The sequence below is a fragment of the Mustela erminea genome, chromosome 6 (assembly GCF_009829155.1).
Source record: "Mustela erminea isolate mMusErm1 chromosome 6, mMusErm1.Pri, whole genome shotgun sequence".
Classification (NCBI taxonomy): domain Eukaryota; kingdom Metazoa; phylum Chordata; class Mammalia; order Carnivora; family Mustelidae; genus Mustela; species Mustela erminea.
Genome location: NC_045619.1, coordinates 54,664,737 through 54,690,123, shown reverse-complemented (window position 1 = coordinate 54,690,123; position 25,387 = coordinate 54,664,737). Strand labels below are relative to the sequence as shown.

Genomic DNA, 25,387 nt, shown 5'->3' with positions numbered 1-25,387 from the left:
AATATGAAAGTAGAACTTAGGGGGAAATAATCTCTCGTATTTGCATGTTTTCATACCTGACTTCATCCCTTGAATCATTAGCACAAATGGTCATTTTCAGTGGGGATTGATTAGGATCAGTGGGGATTGATTAGCATTTACTCTGGAAATTAGGTAGTAGCTGACAAAGTCATAAGAGGGGTGGGTATTCATGAAGCTTCTTATCTCTTCCCAGAACTGTTTGGTTTAGCCCTGGAATCACAGTATCAATAGAGTGAACTATTCTTTTGTGAAGGTCTCTGAGACTATATGAGACATAGCAGAATTTGGGTTGTCCTTTCTGGAATTAGGACGCAAACATCTCCAAGTGGATGTCAACCTGCGACTATTTAGCTATGGAGCCATCAGTGAGACACCACATCAGAAATATTTTCATGGAACTGTGAGCTGGAATGAAGATCTCTTTGTGGTAGTGGCAGCAGGAGAAGTCATCTCAGGAATGTAGGGAAGTGGGTTCATTGTACTGGCAAACTGCATTGAAAGGTCAAGAATGGGAAAGTCTCATCAACTGATTTCATCCTTAACCAGCTTGGCTATGGCCAGAGTCACTCAACAGTGGGCAACAGTATTTGACTGACTGATTTATGATGGACTGTCTCCACACCCCTATGCCAATGGTAAACGAATAGCAAAAGTGGTTACTGTTCATTGGTAGTAACTAGTCACTGACTCCCTGGCTTGCCACCTGCCGAACAGTTTCTGCTTCCTTGAGAAAGCCAAGTTCTCCCACCTGTTTTTCATCTGCCCAAAGTAGAAAGAGAACAGAATGGGTCTCATGCTCTTCGTGGGGCCTTTGTCTGTTAACTTCTGAATGAAGGTGACTTGTGGAGGAGTACCTATGGAGTACATGAGAGACACATGACTTTGCATTTAGACATAAGTAAACTTTTTGGTCTTAAAAGGTCTTCTACTTCCTACCTTGACCTATGTATTCCCTTTTTCTCCTGTCCCTGACCACTTTGCTCTTTTTGTTTCTGTTCTTGGTGAGACACCAGGAATTTGCAGCTCAACCTGATGGGCTTGAGAGACTTCAGTAGAGACCCATACAAGAGCCATGAAAATGGTGACAGCCTTCCTCCTCCTCTTCACCATTTACTTATTTCCACTCCAATAGCAAGTTGGATCTTCCTTAAGGTACAGAGATAACAATCAGGCTAAGATGTTTGTCATGGTGAGTTCAGTTACCTTTCACTCAGGCCACTCTCTAGTTTTGGAAAACAGCAAGATGGGAGGACTACCTGAGACTACTGTAGCTGCTTAAATTTTCTCTGAGAAAACAAATACATTTAGCTTCATAGATAGAATTTGACAGAAGTTTCTATATTCTAAGGGGAAATACCTTAACAGAAGACCTTTTAGGTTCATTCTCAATTTCAACATTCCTTTCATCAGTTCCTTTTAGGTGTTGAACAGCTCTGAAATTTCCCTTACCCCATGCTGTTACCTAATCAATGTCCTCAAAGTGACCTGATAGAATGGGTGCCTAAAAAAGGAACTCTCTCTCTATGCTAACACTTGCTGACAGCAGCAGATTATTTGAGACATGAAGAAGAAAGGACAGAAAACTATACAGTAGAATAATAGTAAATGTATAAATATAAAATACAATATGAAGAAATATTGTAGTCATCATACAGGAAGGGAAAAGAATAACAAAATTCTTTCCAACTTAAGATAAATTCACAATTACAATAAAAAAGGATTATATTATGTGTAATAACAGTTTAATAAATATAAAGGTGTAAACAGTCTGATGTTACTAATTTTGGCAAGGATCTGAAGCAATGGGATTTTTCATAGGATACTCCTAGGATTAAAACCTGGAAAAACAACTTTGTGCAACAGTATGGCATTTTGTAATGAAGGTGAAGATGCGTATCCTGAGACATATTCATTGCAATCCTATTTATATTCACTAGAGAGTATATTGGTACTTGGGCACTGGTATATATATGCAAAAAATGTGCATATTACTACTTTTCTTAATAGTTGAAATTGAGAAGTCATACAAATGTCCATTATGATAAAGTGGACAAACAGATTATGGCATCCTGATATAACTGAATACTATGAAATGATGAAAATGTACAAATTGAATCTATAATTCTTTTTTCTTCTTTGTCGGAGAAAAAAGATATGGATATGGAAAGGTAAATTTGTAAAGCATAATACATATTCAGTGTAGTGTTTGCATATGTGTGTGTATATATAGTGCTTTGACTTTGACTACTGTAACACAATAACCCAGATTTAATCACAGTAGCTAGAAATGCAAATAAGCAGGTGGGAGAATTTTGTTTGCTAATCATGCTGTCAAAATATGAAGGGGGGGAGTCTGGGTGGCTCAGCCGGTTAAACGTCCTCTGCCTTCTGCTCAGGTCATGATCTTGGGACCAAGCCCTGAGTTGGGCTTCCTGCTCAGCCAGAGTCTGCTTCTCCTTTTCCCTCTCCCTTCTACCCCCACCCCTCTGTCAGCTCACGCCCCGCCCCAATAAATAAATAAATAAATAAATAAACATCTTTAGAAAACTATGAAGGAAAGATTCTCTATTATTATAAAGAAGCTATATACATCTCCATAGGAAATGCAATGTTTGTTTTACATGAAGTCTTTTTGCCATAATTTTTTTTTAAAAGGAAAGGAAAACCTAGCAAGTAAATTACCACAAATATGTTGGTTTTAAGTTACTCTTGATTAAGGAGTAGGTAAGATTTTTTTTCAAACAAGGCTTGATTTTGAGAATGATGTAAGTATCATAAGGCCATGGAGAAGACTGGTAGCATTTTCCTATCATGGTGAACTCTGCCACTTAGAAAACTGGATAAAGAAACACCTGTCAGAATTCTCCCATTCAACCACCCCTACCACTACCACTGCCACCATCAACACAACCAACACCATCATTATATATCTCATTTAATGACTTAATATGTGAAATGTTTACACATGTAAGTTGGATGATATCTAAGTCATTTCCTAAAGATCATTGTGGGTAACTTACTTTAGTAAATAGCAAAGTTGAAATCAAGCTGAATACATGTATAAACTGGGTGTTCTTTAAGTGTTTCACCTGAGCAAATTATTTACAGTTGATTTTAGAACCACAAAGTAAATACACAGAGACCTATTTCTAACACTAGAAGTAAAGGGACTATTAAAAAATTAAGTCTTGGAATAGGATGGTGTCTCTCTGATGATGCATTATATTTTGCATTTGAGTGGAATCTGGAGGTCCAAGTTCTGCTCCTTGAATTTCCCCATAATGAGAGCCTCTGGAGTTGATCCAGCAATAGATAAGCTGCCATCAAAGAAAAGCTACTCACATCATATTCTCCTACCCCCTTAACCCCCCATGTTGCATCATCACTTCCTCATATCAGGGAGATCATATGATAGTTGTCTTTCTCTGATTGACTTATTTCGCTAATCATGATACCCTCTAGTCCCATCCACGTCTTCGCAAATGGCAAGATTTCATTTCTTTTGATGGCTGCATAGTATTCCATTGTGTATATATACCACCTCTTCTTTATCCATTCATCTGTGGATGGACATCTAGGTTCTTTCCATAGTTCGGCTATTGTAGACATTGCTGCTATAAACATTCAGGTGCACGTGCCCCTTTGGATCACTATGTTTGTATCTTTACGGTAAATACCCAGTAGTGAAATTGCTGGGTCATAGGGTAGTTCTATTTTCAACATTTTGAGGAACCTCCATGCTGTTTTCCAGAGTGGTTGCACCAGCTTGCATTCCCACCAACCGTGTAGGAGGGTTCCCCTTTCTCCGCATCCTTGCCAGCATCTGTCATTTCCTGACTTGTTAATTTTAGCCATCCTGACTGGCGTGAGGTGATATCTCATTGTGGTTTTGATTTGTATTTCCCTGATGCTGAGTGATGTGGAGCACTTTTTCATGTGTCTGTTGGCCAGCTGGATATCTTCTTTGCAGAAATGTCTGTTTATGTCTTCTGCCCATTTCTTGATTGGATTATTTTTTCTTTGGGTCTTGAGTTTGCTAAGTTCTTTATAGATTTTGGACCCTAGCCATTTCTCTGATATGTCATTTGCAAATATCTTCTCCCATTCTGTCAGTTGTCTTTTAGTTTTGTTAACTGTTTCCTTTGCTGTGCAGAAGCTTTTGATCTTGATGAAATCCCAATAGTTCATTTTTGCCCTTGCTTCCCTTGCCTTTGGCGATGTTCCTAGGAAGATGTTGCTGTGGCTGAGGTCGAAGAGGTTGCTGCCTGTGTTCTCCTCAAGGATTTTGATGGATTCCTTTCTCACATTGAGGTCCTTCATCCATTTTGAGTCTATTTTCGTGTGTGGTGTAAGAAAATGGTCCAATTTCATTTTTCTGCATGTGGCTGTCCAGTTTTCCCAACACCATTTATTGAAGAGGCTGTCTTTTTTTCATTGGACATTCTTTCCTGCTTTGTTGAAGATTAGTTGACCATAGAGTTGAGGGTCTATTTCTGGGCTCTCTATTCTGTTCCATTGATCTATGTGTCTGTTTTTGTGCTAGGACCATTCTGTCTTGATGATGACAGCTTTGTAATAGAGTTTGAAATCAGGAATTGTGATGCCACCAACTTTGGCTTTCTTTTTCAATATCCCTTTGGCTATTCAAGGTCTTTTCTGGTTCCATATAAATTTTAGGATTATTTGTTCCATTTCTTTGGAAAAAATGGATGGTATTTTGATAGGAGTTGCATTAAATGTGTAGATTGCTTTAGGTAGCATAGACATTTTCACAATATTTATTCTTCCAATAGGAGCATGGAACATTTTTCCATTTCTTTGTGTCTTCCTCAATTTCTTTCATGAGTACTTTATAGTTTTCTGAGTATGGATTCTTAGCCTCCTTGGTTACGTTTATTCCTAGGTATCTTATAGTTTTGGGTGCAATTGTAAATGGGATTGACTCCTTAATTCCTCTTTCTTCTGTCTTGCTGTTGGTGTAGAGAAATGCAACTGATTTCTGTGCATTGACTTTATATCCTGACAATTTACTGAATTCCTGTACAAGTTCTAACAGTTTTGGAGTGGAGTCTTTTGGTTTTTCCACATAGAGTATCATATCATCTGCAAAGAGTGATAGTTGGACTTCTTCTTTGCCGATTTGGATGCCTTTGATTTCCTTTTGTTGTCTGATTGCCGAGGCTAGGACTTCTAGTACTATGTTGAATAGCAGTGGTGATAATGGACATCTCTGCCGTGTTCCTGACCTTAGCGGAAAAGCTTTCAGTTTTTCTCCATTGAGAATGATATTTGCTGTGGGTTTTTCATAGATGGCTTTGATAATATTGAGGTATGTGCCCTCTTTCCCTAAACTTTGAAGAGTTTTGATCAGGAAGGGATGCTGTACTTTGTCAAATGTTTTTTCAGCATCTATTGAGAGTATCATATGGTTCTTGTTCTTTCTTTTATTAATGTGTTGTATCACATTGATTGATTTGTGGATGTTGAACCAAACTTGCAGCCCTGGAAAAAATCCCACTTGGTCATGGTGAATAATCCTTTTAATGTACTGTTGAATCCTATTGGCTAGTATTTTGGCGAGAATTTTCACATCTGTGTTCATCAAGGATATTGGTCTGTAATTCTTTTTTATGGTGGGATCTTTGTCTGGTTTTGGGATCAAGGTGATGCTGGCCTCATAAAATAAGGTTGGAAGTTTTCCTTCCATTTCCATTTTTTGGAAAAGTTTCAGGAGAATAGGAATTAGTTCTTCCTTAAATGTTTGGTAGAATTCCCCCGGGAAGCTGTCTGGCCCTGGGCTTTTGTTTGTTTGGAGATTTTTGATGACTGTTTCAATCTTCTTACTGGTTATGGGCCTGTTCAGGTTTTCTATTTCTTCCTGGTTCAGTTGTGGTAGTTTATTTGTCTCTAGGAATGCATCCATTTCTTCCAGATTATCAAATTTGTTGGCCTAGAGCTGCTCATAGTATGTTCTTATAATTGTCTGTATTTCTTTGGTGTTAGTTGTGATCTCTCCTCTATCATTCATGATTTCATTTATTTGGGTCCTTTCTCTTTTCTTTTGGATAAGTCTGGCCAGGGGTTTATCAATCTTATTAATTCTTTCAAAGAACCATCTCCTAGTTTCGTTGATTTGTTTTATTGTTTTTTTGGTTTCTATTTCATTGATTTCTGCTCTGATCTTTATGATTTCTCTTCCCCCGCTGGGTTTAGGGTTTCTTTCTTGTTCTTTCTCCAGCTCCTTTAGGTGTAGGGTTAAGTTGTGTACCTGAGACCTTTCTTGTTTCTTTCTTTCTTTTTTTTTTTTTTTTTACCTTTCTTGTTTCTTAAGAAAGGCTTGTATCACTATATATTTTTTCCTCTCAGGACTGCCTTTGTTGTGTCCCACAGATTTTGAACTGTTGTGTTTTCATTATCATTTGTTTCCATGAATTTTTTCAATTCTTCTTTAATTTCCTGTTTGACTCATTCATTCTTTAGAAGGATACTGTTTAGTCTCCATGTATTTGGGTTCTTTCCAAATTTCCTCTTGTGATTGAGTTCTAGCTTCAGAGCATTGTGGTCTGAAAATATCCAGGGAATGATCCCAATCTTTTGATACTGGTTGAGACCTTTTTAGGACGCAGGATGTGATCTATTCTGGAGAATGCTCCATGTGCACTGGAGAAAAATGTGTATTCTGTTGCTTTGGAATGAAATGTTCTGAATATATCTGTGATGTCCATCTGGTACAGTGTGTCATTTAAGGCCTTTATTTCCTTGTTTATCTTTTGTTGGATGATCTGTCCATTTCACTGAGGGGAGTGTTAAAGTCCCCTACTAATATTGTATTTTTGTTGATGTGTTTCTTTGATTTTGTTATTAGTTGGTTTATATAGTTGGCTGCTCCCACGTTAGGGGCATAGATATTTAAAATTGTTAGATCTTCTTGTTGGACAGATCCTTTGAGTATGATATAGTGTCCTTCCTCATCTCTTATTATAGTCTTTGGCTTAAAATCTAATTGATCTGATATAAGGATTGCCACTCCTGCTTTCTTCTGATGTCCATTAGCATGGTAAATTGTTTTCCACCCCCTCATTTTAAATCTGGAGGTGTCTTCACCTTTTCAGTTCAAAATGGGTTTCTTGGGCACCTGGGTGGCTCAGTGGGTTAAATTGCTGCCTTTGGCTCAGGTCATGATCTCAGGGCCCTGGGATCGTGTCCCGCATCGGGCTCTCTGCTCAGCAGGGGACCTGCTTCCCTTCCTCTCTCTCTGCCTGCCTCTCTGCCTACTTGTGACCTCTCTCTGTCAAATGAATAAATAAAGTCTTAAAAAAAAATAAATAAAATGGGTTTCTTGTAGGCAACATATAGATGGGTTTTGTTTTTTTATCCATTCTGATACCCTGTGTCTTTTGATTGGGGCCTTTAGCCCATTAAAATTCAGGGTAACTACTGAGAGATATGAATTTAGTGCCATTGTATTGCCTGTAAGGTGACTGTTACTGTCTATTGTCTCTTTTCCTTTCTAATCTACTACTTTTAGGCTCTATCTTTGCTTAGAGGACCCCTTTCAATATTTCCTGTAGAGCTGGTTTGGTGTTTGCAAATTCTTTCAGTTTTCATTTGTCCTGGAAGCTTTTTATCTCTCCTTCTATTTTCAATGATAACCTAGCTGGATATAGTATTCTTGGCTGCATGTTTTTCTCGTTTAGTGCTCTGAATATATCATGCCAGCTCTTTCTGGCCTGCCAGGTCTCTGTGGATAAGTCTGCTGCCAATCTAATATTTTTACCATTGTATGTTACAGACTTCTTTTCCCGGGATGCTTTCAGGATTTTCTCTTTGTCACTAAGACTTGTAAATTTTACTATTAAGTGACAGGGTGTGGACCTATTGTTATTGATTTTGGGGGGGGGGTGTCTCTGCACCTCCTGGATTTTGATGCTTGTTCCCTTTGCCATATTGGGGAAATTCTCTCCAATAATTCTCTCCAGTATACCTTCTGCTCCCCTCTCTCTTTCTTCTTCTTCTGGAATCCCAATTATTCTAATGTTGTTTTGTCTTATGGTGTCACTTATCTCTCAAATTCTCCCCTCGTGGTCCAGTAGCTCTTTGTCCCTTTTTTGCTCAGCTTCTTTATTCTCTGTCATTTGGTCTTCTATATCACTAATTCTTTCTTCTGCCTCATTTATCCTAGCAGTGAGAGCCTCCATTTTTTATTGCACCTCATTAATACCTTTTTTGATTTCAACTTGGTTAGATTTTAGTTCTTTTATTTCTCCAGAAAGGGCTTTTATTTCTCCCAAGATGTTTTCTTTAATATCTTCCATGCCTTTTTCGAGCCCGGCTAGAACCTTGAGAATCGTCATTCTGAACTCTAGATCTGACATATTACCAATGTCTCTATTGATTAGGTCCCTAGCCTTCAGTACTGCTTCTTGTTCTTTTTTTGTGGTGAATTTTTCCACCTTGTCTTTTTGTCTAGATAAGAGTATATGAAGGAGCAAGTAAAATACTAAAAGGGTGGCAAAGACCCCAGGAAAATATGCTTTAACCAAATCAGAAGAGATCCCAAATTGTGGAGGGGAGAAAGGGGGATAAAAAGAGGTTTAGAAAAAAAAAAAGAAACAATTAAAAAAAGAAAAAATATATATAGAAGAGAAAAAAAATATATATGATAAACTAGTTAAAAATGTTAAAAAAAGAAAAGGGTAAAAGTTAAAAAAATTAGCAGCAGAAGAAAAAAATTGAAAAAGAAAAGAAAAAAATTAAATTAACTGCAAGACTAAAGAATCATGGGGAGAAAGCCATGAGTTCCGTGCTTTGCTTTCTCCTCCTCTGGAATTCCGCTGCTCTCCTTTGTATTGAACCTGCACTCCTTGGCAGGTGGACTTGGTCCTGGCTGGATTTCTTGTTGATCTTCTGGAAAAGGGGTCTGTTGTAGTGATTCTCAAGCGTCTTTGCCCCAGGTGGAATTGCTCCACCCTTACCAGGGGCCGGGCTGAGTAATCGGCTTGGGTTTGTTTTCAGGAGCTTTTGTCCCCTGAGCGCTTTCCGTAGAGTTCCGGAGGACGGGAATGAAAATGGAGGCCTCCTGGTCTCTGGCCGGAGAAGCTGAAAGCTTGGGGCACCACTCCTCAGTGCGCCTCCAGAGAACAGCGCCCAATTACTACTGTCTCCCTGGCCTCCGGCAGCGCTCCAAGCTCACCAAGCCTGCGACTGGTTTAAGGTAACCCTGAGCTGAGAGCTCACTCCTTGCCTCTGTCTCTGTAGCCGGCTTCCCCATTCTAATACCTGTAAGCTCTACAACACTCAGACACCCCCGATCCTTCTGTGACCCTGTGGGACCTGAGGCCACGCTGACCCCGTATGGGCTTCACCCTGGTTTAGCCTCTGGAGCCATGTCCCTCAGGGGAACAGACTTTTAAAAGTCCTAATTTTGTGCTCCATTGCTCCGCCACTTGCCGGGAGCTGGCCCCTCCCCCTGCGGTCTACCTTCCCCATGCTTTAGATTCACTTCTCTGCTAGTCCTACCTTTCAGAAAGTGGTTGATTTTCTGTTTCTAGAATTGCTGTTCTTCTTCTCTTCCATCTGCCGTTGGATTTGCAGGTGTTTGCAATCTTTAGATAAGCTATCTAGCTGATCTCCTGCTAGCTGAAGTAGTCTCAGCCTGCTACTTCTCCCAGGTCTCCTGCATTTTTACTGAATTTATTAGCTCTATCTTTTTTTGTGAATTATTTATTATTTTCTCCATATATTATGTCATTTGCAAACAGGAAAATTTTACTTCTTTCTTTCTTATTTGGATGTTTTAAAATTTCTTTCTTGCATAATTGTTCTGGTGGGGGCTTCTAGTATAATTTTGAATATGACTGGTAAGAGTGGGCACTCTTGGCTTATTCTTGATCTTAGAGGAAAAGCTTTTAACTGCCACTGGACATGACATTAACTACAGGTTTATCATATATGGCCTTTATTATTTTGAGATCTGTGCCTTTTATACTTAATTTGTTGAGAATTTTTAATGTGAAGGAATGTTTCTTTTTGTCAAATGCCATTTTTGCACCTAATGGGATGATAATATGATTTTTATCTTTCATTCTTTTAGTGTAGTATGTCACATTTATTGATTTGCAAATGTTGAACCACCCTTGCATCTGAGGATTTATACTTCATGGTGTATGATCCTTTTTTAAAAATTGAGATATAACTGACATATGGCATTGTATAAGTTTGAGACATACAATGTGTTGTGTTAGCTAGGTGTGTGATGAACTGGATGCTTTGATGTTTAGTGCAGATGTATTTACTGTTATTTCTTCTTATGGAATTTACATCTTTATCAATATATAATGATCTTCTTTGTCTAGTCTTATGTTTGCTTGAAGATTCTTCATCTATCTTCACTTTTTCATTTTCTCTTTTCTTTTTTTAAAAAAATATTTTATTTATTTATTTGAGATAAAGAGATAGTAAGAGAGAGCATGAGAGGGGAGAAGGGCAAAGGGAGAAGCAGACTCCCTGTGGAGCTGGGAGCCCGATGCCCCCATGCAGGACTAGATCCCGGGACAGCAGAATCATGACCTGAGCCAAAGGCAGTTGCTTAACCAACTGAGCCACCCAGGTGCCCTCTCTTTGCTTTTCTGATTGAATGATTCAACTGCTCTGTTGAAGTTTGAGTTCACTACTCTTTCTTTCTCTTTACTTGTCTTACTGAACTATTTGAAGTTTTTAGTTCAATGATTTTTTAAAAATTTTTATTTATTTATTTTACAGACAGAGATTACAAGTAGGCAGAGAGGCAGTCAGAGAGAGGAGGAAGCAGGCTCCCTGCTGAGCAGAGAGCCCGATGCCGGCGCTTGATCCCAGGACCCTGGGATCATGACCTGAGCCGAAGGCAGAGGCTTTAACCCACTGAGCCACCCAGGCGCCCCTAGTTCAATGATTTTTATTCTTCTGCTCCTAAATTTCTCTTTGGCACTTTTTATTATTTTCTATCTCTTTGTTCTAATTCTTATTTTTTGCATTGTGCTCCTGACCTCAGTAAACCTCTTTACAAATATGAGTTTGAACTCTCTGTGTAGTAAATCACTTATCTCCATTTCATTAAAGTTAGTTTCTGAAGATTTATCTTGTTCTTTTCTTCGAAACATACTCTCTGTTTCTCCATTTTCTTTGACTGTGTTGGTTTTTACACAGGAGCTAGAACAGCCACCTCTCCTACTTTTGACAGACGAACCTCATGTAGGAGATGAAACTCCTGCTCAGTCTGGCATGAGAACCTCTTTGCCTCTCAAACCTGTCTGATTGCCCAAGCTGTTGCTTTTCTTTAGAGTGGCTCCCCGTAGATGAGGGTGTGTCAACACTTGCCAGTGTCCCAAAAGCTTGAGAAATATCCATATGGCTGTTTAGGTTCCCAGGTGAGTGCTAATTGTTTGCCCCTTTAGCTCCCTAATACAGGCTAATTGGAAACCCAACTTTTATGTGCAGCTGTGAACATCAGGACATGAGATATGCAGTCCAACTCTGATCAGGGAGAAACTGCAAGCCAGGTGTTTTTGCCTACTCACTCTGTGCTGAACCAGAGGAATGATTACTATGAGTGACTGTGCACCCAAATATATCCATCTCTGTGTTTTGTGCAGTCCTGGGGGACTCATGAATTCTGGGTGCCTTTAGTTCTCAGAGCTAAATGATTTGAGGGCTAACCCCTTAGATGGCAGTTGTGAAAGTTGCAGATCTAGATGTGTATACAAACTCCTTCCAGGGAGAATTTGGCCATTTATTTTTATTGTTGGAGCTAGCCAGGGGGGAATGCCAGGGAAATATCACCAGCTCTTTTGGTCTCCTGGGATGATCCCACTCAGGACCTAGATACTAGATAGGTAGCTAGATACCTTCTAGATACCACAGAAGCTGACCTATCAGGGACGCCTGGGTGGCTCAGTCGGTTAGGTGTCTGCCTTCGGCTCAGGTCATGATCCAGAGCCCTGGGATCCTTCTCGATCAGCAGGAAGCCTGCTTCTCCCTCTCCCTCTGCCTGCTGCTCCCCTGCTTGTGCTCTCTCTCTCTGACAGACAAATAAAATCCTAAAAAAAAAAAAAGGCTGACCTATCAGGCAGCAGCTGGGAAAGTATGCAATTAAACCTCTTAGGGAATCACTAGGAGATGAGTTTTTTGCCTGTCCCTTCTGTGCAAAGCTCAGGGAGGATGGCCACAGGAGGTGGTTGTGCACCCAGTTAACAACAGCTTCTTTGTTTGCTACGTTCCTGTGGGATTGATGAATGCAAGCCTTTCATAAATGCAACTTCTTTTATCAGAAGAAATGCAGTGTGGAATAACTTGATGGTAGAAAAGACATTCTGTAAGTGCGTAGATCATAGTTTTGACAGAAGTATTGTGTACAGTGAAGGCAAATCCATATCCAGAGTAGCTGTCTATTCCAGTAAGAGCAAGACATTGTCTCTTCCTTGCTGGAAGCAGTCCAATATAATCAAAATGCCACCAGATAACTGGCATTACTCTGGAGATCACTCTGGGGAATAATGCCATGTCTAGGACTGAGTGTTGATCTCTCTTGCTGGTAGATTGGACATTAAACAGTGGCCGTTGTGAGCAGAAGTTCCTGTTACTGAGCCCATGTATAATCTCCACTCCTGCTACCATGGCCACATTGTTCATGAGCTCATTGGGCAAGAACAGAGTGGCTGAGAAAAGAGACTGATATATTCATAGACCGTGTCATCTTATCCACTTAATTCTTAAAATCCTCCTCTTTCAGGTCACCCTTTGATGGACTTTCACATGGGACACAAATACCTTCACATTCTGTGCCTATTCAGAGAAGTCTGTCCATACACATCTTCCCCATATCTTCTTGTCATTAGTTTTCTAATCATGCTCCTTTCAAGCTCTTGACTACCCAGCCAAACCCCTGGCCAAAATGCATGAATGAGTATATAATTGAATATCTGTCCATTTCTCCTCCCAAGCAAAGGTATATACAATATATACAAAGGTATATACAATACATTGTTTGGAATTCTGCCCACTGGAAGGATTTCTTTTCACTGTAGTCCTTCAGGGATGTTCTAGAAAGGGGTTGTAGTGCCACAGTTGTCCACTTTGGGGTGATATCTGCATATTGGATAGAACTGTCTGTAAACCAGGTCCAAGTCCTTTCTTCCTCTGGCAACTGATCAAAGACAACTCCCTGTGAGGCCATAGGTGCAGACTGGGAGAGAGAAGCAGTGCAGCAGAGTAGGGGTGGGGGGCACGGATATTTGGCACTTCTTTGTGTAACTTACTTGTGCCTTTAGGGCCTGCTCAGATCCAATCACATATGTATCACTTCCATTTGATGATGAATATCACTGTCCTTGGCCAAATTTATGGTTTAGAGGGTCAGATAGTACCAATATGTGATGGAAAGCTCAGTCACATGATAACTTGGTTACCATAGTTAAGCATTCGGTCTCTACTAAGGCCCGGTAGCAGACCAAAAACTGTTTCCCAAAAGGAGAGTAGTGAGCTGTGGAAGAGGGCAGGGCTTTGCTCCAAAATCCTAAGGGCCTACACTGTGATCCTCCTATAGGGGTCTGGCAAAACCTCCAAACAGCATTCCTCTCTGCTGCAGCCACTTCATATAAGAGACTTTGTAATCTGTTCTATAGGCAAAAATTTCTTACTCATAGTAACAGGCAAAGGCTTTATGTCTATTGCAAACAGAAACACAGAAGGCTTGCTTTTTTGTATAACATCAGCCCCAGGACAGAATAAATCTAGAACACAAAAATTCACTGTACTGTTGTAAAATTCACTAATACAAACTTCTTCTTTCCAGAAGAAGCAAGACATATATATATGTGTGTATTATATATATATGTGTGTGTGTGTGTGTGTCTACAAAATCATATATATATATATATATGATTTTGTGTATTTATTTGACAGAGAGCGACACAGCAAGAGAGGGAACACAAGCAAGGGAAGTGGGAGAGGTAGAAGCCGGCTTCCTGATGAGCAGGGAACCCAATGCAGGGCTCGATTCCAGGACCCTGGGATCATGACCCGAGCTGAAGACAGACACTTAATGACTGAGCCACCGAAGCACCCCTTGAAGCAAGATATATTCTTGCACAAACAGATTAAAAAAACAAACTAACTAACTAACCAAGCAGCTGGGGAGCATTTCCCACCTGATGGAAGAGAGCTCTTCTCTACGAAATAGACCAAAACACTAAATTCTGAATCACTGTCACTATATCCACTTGTTATTGCTGTGCGACAGATTGCCAGAAATTCAGTGGCTTAAAAAAAAAAGCAAAATTCATTTTGTCAAAGTTTTGTAGGGTCAGAAATCTGGGCAAGACTTAGCTTCCTCAGGATCTCAACAAGCTAAAAATCAACACTTTGATGGTGTAGCATTCTCATCTGCAGGCCTGACTGGAGAAGAATCCACCTCCCAGTTCATGTGGTTGTTGGCAGAGTTGGTTTTCTTGTGGCCCTTTCCACAGGCACTTAATTCCACCACTGCTTCCTTCTTTAGGGCCAGCAAGAGTCTCACACTCAGGAGAGGCCCAGCCAATCTTTTGAAGCTAAATCTGATTACATCAGGGCCATGTAGGTGAGTGTCCTTTTCAATGATCTTGAAATTAGTTGATTTCAGGATCTTAAGTATCAGCAACCACCTCTTCATGCTGGCCATATTCTGCAGGCTAGAAATAAGTCACACACTTAAAGCCACACTTAAAAGGAGGGAATTAGGCAGGGTGTGAACATTAGGGTGTGGGAATCATGGGGAACATGGTAGGGTCTGTACACCACAGAGGCCACAAATAAGAAATAGTTTATTAGCAGTGCACAAATTAGAACCAGAACCAAACTCGCTCAGCATTCAGAATCATAAATAAAAACACAAATTCAGGGGCACCTGGGTGGATCAGTGGGTTAGGTCCTCTGCCTTTGGCTCGGGTCATGATCCCAGGCTTCTAAGATCCAGCTCCCACATCCAGCTCTCTGCTCAGCAGGGAGCCTACTTCCTCCTCTCTCTCTCTCTCTGCCTGCCTCTCTGCCTACTTGTGATCTCTGTCTGTCAAATAAATAAATAAAATCTTTAAAAAAATAAAACAAAACAAAACACAGATTCAGGAAGAAAAGAGAAACATAGAGTGGGTGAAAATCCAATTCTATTGCCATGTGGGCCTTACTTAGAGCCTGGACAAGACATGCCCATGTCTGGGCCTGCAGAGCCCTTCACACACTTCTTTTGGGCCGCATAGTGCCCCTACTTATTTATTTTTAATATTAACTTTAGTGAGGTGTAACTTACATATAGTATAATATGCCCATTTTATGTATGTAATTTGATGAGCTCTATTGTTTTCCTCCTTAAAACAATGACCATGAAAATGTATAGAACAATTTCACCACCTTCAAAGTTATTCTGTTCTTTTGTGATCAGATTCCAGAAACTACTTTTGTTCCTTTCTTAGTTTTGCTTGTTTTATAAATCATACTGTATGTATTCTTTTTTTGCCCAGTCCAAAAAACATCATAGTTTTTTGAGACTAATTCACATTGCTGAGTTTATTTCTTTTATTGCTAAGTGGTATTTTATTTTATGGATAGTCCATAATTTGTTAATTCATCTCCATGCTGGTGTATATTTAAGCTATTTCCAGCAGTAATGGACTCTAATGAGTAAAGTTGGTATTAACATTCTTGCTAAGGTGTTTTTGTGGACATATGATTTTATTTATTTTGATTAAATAAATATATGAGTGGGAGAGCTGAATTGTTGGCAATATATATGTATAACTTTATTAGAAACTGTCACTCATGGGGTGCCTGGGTGGCTCAGTGGGTTAAAGCCTCTGCCTTAGGCTCAGGTCCTGTTCCCAGGGTCCCAAGATTGAGCCCTGAGTCCAGCTCTCTGCTCAGCGGGGAGACTGCTTCCTCCTCTCTCTCTGCCTGCCTCTCTTCCTACTTGTGATCTCTGTCTCTGTCAAATAAATAAATAAAATCTTTAAAAAAAAACAAAACTGTCAATCAGTCTTCCAAAGTGGTTGGTTTATTTTATACTCAACAGAAATATATAAGAATTCTAGTTGCTTTAGATCACAGTCACAATCTAGCACGATCAGTTTCTTTAATTTCAGCATTCTTGTGGATTCGAAGATGTTTACATTTGCACTTCCCTTATGTGTAATGATGTCAAGCAACTTTTTTTGGTTTATTGCATCTTCTTTTGTTAAAGGTCTTTTGAAATCTTTTGCTTGTTTTCCTTAAATTGCGATGTTTTCTTTGTATTGAGTTGAAAGACTATTTAGTATTTACACATATATTTATAAAACAGTCCTTGGCAATATATATATTATAGTTATGCTTACATATTTATATATACTTATATATGTACATATACATGGTAAACATTGTAATTTTTTAAAGATATTATTTATTTGCTTGACAGAGAGAGAGAGCACAAGCAGAGGGAGAGGGAGAAGCAGGTTCCCCATTGAACAGAGAGCCCTACGTGGGCCCCGATCCTAGGGCGCTGGGTTCATGATCTGAGCTGAAGGAAGATGCTTAACAGACTGAGCCATCCAGGCACCCCTGTAATTTTCTTAAAAGTGTCTTTTCATGAAATATAATTCATCACTTTTTTTCTTTTTCGTTTAGCTTTTTGTATGTGTGTGTGCATGCAAGTATGCATGTATATGTTCTTGCTAAGAAATCTTGGCTTATCCCAGAAACATAATCCAATTATTTTCTAGAAGCATTATTGTTTTATCTTTTATACTTAAATCTAAGATCACCTCAAAATAATTTTTATGTGGCCTGAGGTAAAAATTGAAGTTCAGTTTTTCACTACACCATTATTCAGTTTCCCAGCATCATTTGTTAAAGAGAATTTGATTTCTTATGGAATTGTTTGGTTCCTTTGTCAAAATGAACTGACCATATGTGTGTGGGTTTATCATTAGATACTGTTTTGTAATCTACTGATCTACTTGTATAAGCAAAACACAATATCATACTGACTTAATTACTGTAGCTCCATAATCATGAAATCAGACTTGTATTTGTAGAGCAAATGTTTTTGGTTCTGATATACTTCAATTTCTAAGTTTTATGCATCATGCTTTTGGTATTGTATCTAAAAGGTCTGCTCAAAAGAAGTTTATAAAAGTTTCCTCCTATGTTTTACTTATTTATTTAAGATTTTATTCATTTATTCATGAGAAACAGAGAGAGAGAGGCAGAGGCAGGCTCCCTGTGGAGCCTGGAGACCGATTTGGACTGGACCAGAGCTGAAAGGCAGATGCTTCACCTACTGAGCCACCCAGGACCCCTCCTAGTCTTTATTGCAGAAGTTTTATATCTTACACCAATTTTAAGTTAATTTTTGCACATTGTATGAAATAAGAGTCTAGGGGCACCTGGGTCGCTCAGTCCTTACGAGTCTGGCCTTCAGCTCGGTCATGATCCCAGGGTCCTAGGATCAAGCCCCATAGCGGGTTCCCTGCTCAGCAGGGAGCATGTTTCTCTTTCTCTCCCTCCCTCTGCTTGTGTTCCCTTTCTTGTTCTCTCTTTCTTTGTCAAATAAATAAGTAAAATCTAAAAAAAAAAAAAAAAAGAAAGAAAGAAAGAAAGAAAAAAGATGGGCCTAAAATGAATTTTATTCATGTGGATATCCAATTTTCCCAGCATCATTTGTTAGAAAAATGAGACATCATCTCTCCCATTGAATTGACATGATAGTTTTTTTGAAATCAGTTAACCATGAATATTAGGGCTGATTTCCGAACTTCAGTTGTGTTTCACTGATTCATATAAGTCTATTATTCTGTGAGTATCACACTATTTTGATGAATATTTATAAATAGAGAAGTCTAGAATCAACAGTGGAAAGCCATGTTCTTTTGAAGTTTCCAAGGGATAGTTAGAAAATTTCTGAATGTTTTAATTAAATAATACTTAAATATTAAATAGACTCAAGAGAGAAACTTAATCAAAGACTTAACCATGGGAGATATGTTTAGTAACTACAAATACTGGACTAAAAAGCCTGAATGAGAGAAAAGATGGATTTAAACCTGGATGATCTCCCTGAAATTCATTTTCCATTTTGAAAATTATAGGACACGAAATGTCTGGCTGGCTAACTCAGTAAAACATGTGACTCTTGATCTCAGGGTTGTGAGTTTGAGCCTCACATTGGGCATAGAGCTTTATCTAACAATTAAGATGCTGTATATTGTGTTTTGGGTTTTTCAGTTTTACTATACAACAAATAGAGTCGATGAACACAAATTATGAAGAGGTTAAACAAGAAAAAAATGGCAAAACACTGAAAGACAATACGGCTTTATTTGCATGTTAGCAAATGAGAATTCAGCTTTCATTTTAGCATCCATTATGAGTTTTCCAGCCTATAGCAAAGACATAAGGTGTATGGATAGAAGTTAATTTGAGCTGTTTGAGGAATAACTATGGTTTTTCATCTAGACAGCATCGAGCTCATCTATTAGCATACCCTGGTGCTTTCTTCTTGACATTGATCACAGAATTTAAAAGAAACAAGAACTTTCCTGGACACTCAGAGATCAGCAGCCTATAGAACATAAGGTCAGAATATTCAAGGAACTACAACCAGTAACATTAGACTTGACTTTTGGTTTGTTCTTCTTTCTAGACATGGTAACTTTTCTACTGAACATTTTAGAAATCCTCATAATAACAGAATTTGTTCTAGGAAATTTTGCCAATAGTTTCATAGTGGTGGTGAACTGCATTGACTGGGTCAAGAGACAAAAGATGTCTTCAGCTGATCAAATTCTCACTGCTCTGGCGATCTCCAGAATCAGTTTGCTCTGCGTAATGTTAATAAATTGGTATGGAACTGTGTTGAATCCAGATTTATTTAGATTGGAAACAAGACTTCTGGTTCATATTGCGTGGACTGCAAGCAATCATTTTAGTGTCTGGCTTGCTACTTGCCTCAGCGTATTTTATTTGTTCAAAATAGCCAATTTCTCTAGCTTTATTTTTCTTCGCCTCAAGTGGAGAGTTAAAAGTGTAATTCTTGTGATACTGTTGGTGTCTTCGTTCTTTTTGGTTTTTCATGTTGCGGTGGTAAGCATATATGAGCTGACGAAGGAATATGAAGGAAACATCACTAGACAATCCAGATTGGTGAACAATGCACGCCTTTCAAATATGACTGTATTCACATTAGCAAACTTTGTGCCCTTTGTTATATCCCTGACATCTTTTCTGCTGTTAATCTTTTCCCTGTGGAAACATCTCAAGAAGATGCAATCTGGTGGTAAAAGATGCCAAGATCCCAGCACCAAGGTCCACATAAGAGCCATGCAGACTGTGATCTCCTTTCTCTTGCTATTAGCTGGTCACTTCCTGACTCTAATTGTCACTGTCTGGAGTTCTGACTGGCTGCCGACCAAACTGTTCTACATGTTTTGCCAAACTGTTGGATTTGTATATCCTTCAAGCCACTCATTTATCCTGATCTGGGGAAACAAGAAGCTAAAACAGGTCTTTCTGTCTATTTTGTATCAGGGGAAGTACTGGCTGAAAGAACAGAAACTCTCAACTCCATAGACCAGTAAGAAGTGGCATTGTGTATATTCTGAAGGTTGTTAGCACTTTATACCTCCTACTGGTTTTTCCATAGTGTATGTAATTGAGTAATTTTCAGAGTTTTACTTAGAAAAGTCTTACTTAAGCTTATCACTTGAAAGTATATATGTGTATGTATGAAAAATGTAAGAAAGATTGGAAATAATATACCCTTGCCAATTTTTTTCAGGTAAACAATCTAATTATGCATATTATTATAAGAAATTCCAGAGAATTATGAAGCCATGTGTATTTCAAATACATTCACAAAGGTATGATGAAATGAATGAAGATTATGCATTTTTCATGACTGACAAGTTATCTGGGATGTCATTGCTCTTTTTCATTGTAATTTCTATCACTGTGTGTTTAGATTTCATTGTTTGAATATCCAGTCTTTTGCATGGTAAGAATATTCAATTCTAAATCACGCAGTGAGGTGAATGTTTGGGGTTGATATTATTCAACCCTAAATTCTTATTTCATGGTTAATAAAGAGCAGTTAGGGCTGTGATTAAGAAAGTTGTACAAATATTGCAAGTAAACATATTGCAAGTAAATTTTATATATGTGTATAATAAACTCTACTGAAGGGTTGCTGGGGGGAAGGGGGTTGGGAGAAGGGGGGTGGGGTTGTGGACATTGGGGAGGGTGTGTGCTTTGGTGAGTGCTGTGAAGTGTGTAAACCTGGCGATTCACAGACCTATACCCCTGGGGATAAAAATATATGTTTATAAAAAATAAAAAGTTTAAAAAAAAGATGAAAAGCTTAGGAAGAACTGAGTTCTACAACAGAGATAATATGAAGGAAACATGCTCATGACATCTTTTAAAAATTTTTTTTATTTTTTAAATTTCTTTTTAGTGTTCCAGAATTCATTGTTTATGCACCACACCCAGTGTTCCATGCAATACGTGCCCTCCATAATACCCACCACCTGGCTCACCCAACCTCCCACTCCCCTCCCCTCTAAAACCCTCAGTTTGTTTCTCAGAGTCCACAGTCTTTCATGGTTCATCTCCCCCCTCCAATTTCCCCCAACTCCCTTCTCTTCTCCATCTCCCCATGTCCTCTGTGTTATTCCTTATGCTCCATAAATAAGTGAAACTATATGATAATTGACTCTCTCTGCTTGGCTTATTTCACTCAGCATAATCTCTACCAGTCCTGTCCGTATTGATACAAAAGTTGGGTATTCATCCTTTCTGATGGAGGCATAATATTCTTCTTTATCCAGTCATCCGTTGAAGAGTATCTTTGTTCTTTCCACAGTTTGGTGACTGTGGTCATTTCTAGTATGAACATTGGGGTACAGATGGCTCTTCTTTTCACTCCATCTGTATCTTTGGGGTAAATACCCAGTAGTGAAATTGCAGGGTCATAGGGAAGCTCTATTTTTAATTTCTTGAGGAATCTCCACACTGTTTTCCAAAGTGGCTGCATCAACATGTATTCCCACCAACAGTGTAGGAGGGTTCCCCTTTCTCCACATCCTCTCCAACACTTGTTGTTTACTGTCTTGTTAATTTTGGCCATTCTAACTGGTGTAAGGTGGTATCTCAATGTGGCTTTGATTTGAATCTCCCTGATGGCTAATGACAATAAACATTTTTCATGTGTCTGTTAGCCATTTGTATGCCTTCTTTGGAGAAGTATCTGCTCATATCTTCTGCCCATTTTTTGACATGATTGCCTGTTTGTGTGTGTTGAGTTTGAGGAGTTCTTTATAGATCTTGGATATCAGCCCTTTGTCTGTAGTGTGATTTGCAGATATCTTCTCCCATTACGTGAGTTGTCTCTTTGTTTTGTTGACTGTTTCCTTTGCTGTGCAGAAGCTTTTGTTCTTGATGAAGTCCCCAAAGTTCATTTTTGCTTTTGTTTCCTTTGCCTTTGGAGACATATCTTGAAAGAAGTTGCTGTGGCTGATGTTGAAGAGGTTACTCCCTATGTTCTCTAGGATTCTGATGGATTCCTGCCTCACGTTGAGGTCTTTTACCCATTTCAAGTTTATCTTTGTGTATGGTGTAAGAAGATGGTCAAGTTTCATTCTTCTACACATAGCTGTCCAATTTTCCCAGCACTATTTATTGAAGAGACTGTCTTTTTTCCACTAGATATTTTTTCCTAGTTTGTTGAATACATTTTGACCATAAAGTTGAGCGTCCATATCCGGGCTCTCTACTCTGTTCCACTGGTCTATGTGTCTTTTTTTGTGCCGGTACCATGCTGTCTTGGTGATCACAGCTTTGTAATAAAGTTTGAAATCAGGCAACGTGATGCCCTCAGTTTTGTTTTTCTTTTTCAACATTTCCTTAGCAATTTGGGGTCTCTTCTGATTCCATACAAATTTTAGGATTGTTTGCTCCAGCTTTTTGAAAAATGCCGGTAGAATTTTGATCAGAATGGCATTGAAAGTATAGATTGCTCTAGGCAGTATAGACATTTTAACAATGTTTATTCTTCTGATCCATGAACATGGAATTGTCTTCCATCTTTTTGTGTCTTTTCAATTTCTTTCATGAATGTTCTGTAGTTCCTTGCGTACAGATCCTTTACCTCTTTGGTTAGGTTTATTCCCAGGTATCTTATGTTTCTTGGTGCTATACTAAATGGAATTGATTCTCTAATTTCCCCTTCTGTATTTTCATTGTTAGTGTATAAGAAAGCAACTGATTTCTGTTCATTGATTTTGTATAAAATACCTTTTATTTCTCTTTGTTGTCTGATTGCTGTTGCTAGGACTTCTAATACTATGTTGAACAAGAGTGGTGAGAGTGGGTATCCTTGTTGTGTTCCTGATCTCAAAGGGAAGGCTGTCAGCTTTTCCTCATTGGGGATGATATTTGCAGTTTTTCATAGATAGATTTTATGAAGTTGAGGAATGTTCCCTCTATCCCTATACTTTGAAGCATTTTAATCAGGAACGGATGCTGTATCTTGCTCATGACCTCTTTTTAATGCTGTTATGAGTTTCCATATGCAGTGAGAAAAGCCATTTCTTCTAGTTTTTGAATGAAGACAGACCATATTTAAAGTTGAGATCTGATTTCAAATATTTCAGTTTTCTCTTAAACCACCTCTGGGTCTCGAATCGTCAAACAACTCAAACACCTTCCGTTTTTAAGATTCTTTTAAAACTTCAGTAAAGACTTAAATACTCCCCATCAAAAAAATACTATAAGAATAGTAAAGAAATTATGGACTATAATTCAATATACATTTTTGCATACATTAAGTGGCACCTGTTAAGTCCATGTAAAAATTAAAGGGGGTTGGGACGCCTGGGTGGCTCAGTTGGTTAAGTGACTGCCTTCGGCTTGGGTCATGATCCCAGCCTCCTGGGATCGAGTCCCACATCGGGCTCCTTGCTCAGCAGGGAGCCTGCTTCTCCCTCTGCCTCTGCCTGCCATTCTGTCTGCCTGTGCTCGCTCTCTCCCCCCCCCTCTGACAAATAAATAAAATCTTTAAAAAAAAATTAAAGAGGGTTTCTTAAAGAGATGTTATATTATGATCTTTGAAAATGATGAAATGAGAGTGTGTGTTGGCATATTCAGTGATGGAGAGTTCTACTGTAGTAAAGAAATATGTAAAGTTGCTCAACAACTGAAATCTGCATGACCGTTATTTCTTGGTGTTAGGCATTGTAACAATTTTCTACATCTTAAGATAAATCATCTTCACATCTGCTGTATCTGTTTATTATCTGTCTCACCTAGTATAACATACACTTTGAAAAAGGGAAGATCTTATCTAGTGCTGACTCTTAAAACTTACAAGCCAGTCATAAAAGTGTTGATCAAGGGGGAGTTAGAGAAGAGAAGGGAGTTGGGGGAAATTGGAAGGGGAGGTGAACCATGAGAGACTATGGACTCTGAAAAACAATCTGATGGTTTTGAAGGGGCGGGGGTGGGAGGTCGGGGTACCAGGTGGTGGGTATTATAGAGGGCACCGATTGCATGGAGCACTGGGTGTGGTGCAAAAATAATGAATACTGTTATGCTGAAAATAAAAATAAAATTTAAAAAAAAGATTTAAAAAAAAGTGTTGATCAAAAATGATTTTTTAGGGATGCCTGGGTGGCTCACTGACTTAAGCATTGCCTTCCGCTCATGTCATGATCTCGGGGTCCTGGGAGGGAGCCCAGCATCATCTGGCTCCTTGCTCCACCAGGAGCCTGTTCCTCCCTCCCCATCCCCCCTGCTCCTGTCTGTCTCCCTCTCTGTATCTCTCAAAAATAAATAAATAAATCTTTAAAAAATGATTTTTTTAATGAACAAGTTAATGAATGAATGTGTGAACTTTTTGAAAACTGGGAAACCAATGAAAATAAAATGTGTCATAAAACCTTCAGATGCCATGCATTCTCAGCTCTGGTTTCATATCTACATTTCTTAGAGCAGAAGACTGGCTATCCCATATTTCCTAGGGAAAATATCACTAGAATATTGCCTTGGCATGACTATTCCATATGTGTGAAGTGGAAACAAGGTACAATGTCTGTTAGACATCTATCACAATAATTTTTAAAAAGCATATAAAAGATTTTGTACATTTGTATTTTCTTTACTGCAAATGTTATCTTTTTACATGATTTTTTTCTAGCTGGGTATTGGATACACAAAAATTGTATTTGATTTATTAAAACTGAGTTAGTAGCTGTTTTACTAACTCAGCTGCCTTAGTAAAATGTTATTTTTGACATAACATTTTCTATACCCTTTCCAAATACAATTTTTATTGAATAAACTCACATAAAGTAAGTAAATAATGATTGTATATCTCATTGACTATCTTATCCTGTGGCCTCTAAAATCCAATCAAAGTCAGGGCTCAAAATGATCAGGGCTCAAAATGATGACATTTATTTTGGAAGGTTGAGTCTGGGACAGTAATAGGGAGAACATATGGAAATGAGACAAGAGAAGATGTAGAAGGTTGTGCTGTGTTGTGTCACTCTGGCAGCTAGACTCTTACAATGTGTCAAGAGACAATATGGTAGTCTGCATATGGATGCACATGGCACACAATTTTTCCAAGAGGTTCCAAGGAGGAACCACATGTAGCATTAGTCCACGGAAGAGAGAGAGGAGAGGGGAATGTATCTAATCAGCTCATTCTTGTCTTCTATTTTCCATGGGCCAGGGTTTACCAAAGTGGGATTAACACCTTGGCTCACCTTGCCCCTTGGTGGTCATTTTGAAGGCCACATTTCATAGCCCACAGTGTAGTGTTGCTTTCAAATCCAAAAATGGAAGGATAATCTGGCTCCAGCATGGTGCTGACCAAAAGAAGAGGAGGCAGTGAAGGGAATCTGAGAAAGCACACAGGCTTGTGTTCCATGCAGTCCACCCTTGTGTGGAGTACATGTACTCACGCCCTCAAGTCATGGCGGCTTTTTGAATGTATGCCTTGCTCAGTGGCACAGGGCTTCTCATTAGAGGGGCTTCATGCTTGGTTTAACATTGTGTTCTTGTCATTTTGTTTTTCAAGCAGATGAATTAATAAAAAAATTTTTTTTTTGAATTAATAAAAAATTTTAAGAAATTTCTCAGAATCATGAAGCTGCTTAATTCTAATTATTCTTCCTATATTATTAGTTTCACAGTCGAGAATTCTTGAATTGCATTTACCATTATTAAGAATATATAATTTATATTTTGATAAAAATTGTATTTGCCAACGTAGCTTTTAAATATGTAACACAGTACATTTTAATTTTAATGTGTAAGATTACCAAAT

At 38.7% G+C, this 25,387-nt stretch overlaps 1 protein-coding gene across 1 annotated transcript; it reads left to right on the top strand.

The window, feature by feature from the left end:
* Positions 1 to 18,705: 18,705 nt before the first annotated feature.
* Positions 18,706 to 19,629, top strand: LOC116592369 (taste receptor type 2 member 46-like). Its single transcript, XM_032345607.1, has one exon. The coding sequence runs from the start codon at positions 18,706 to 18,708 to the stop codon at positions 19,627 to 19,629; it is 924 nt and encodes a 307-aa protein (XP_032201498.1).
* The last annotated feature ends 5,758 nt before the right edge of the window (positions 19,630 to 25,387 follow it).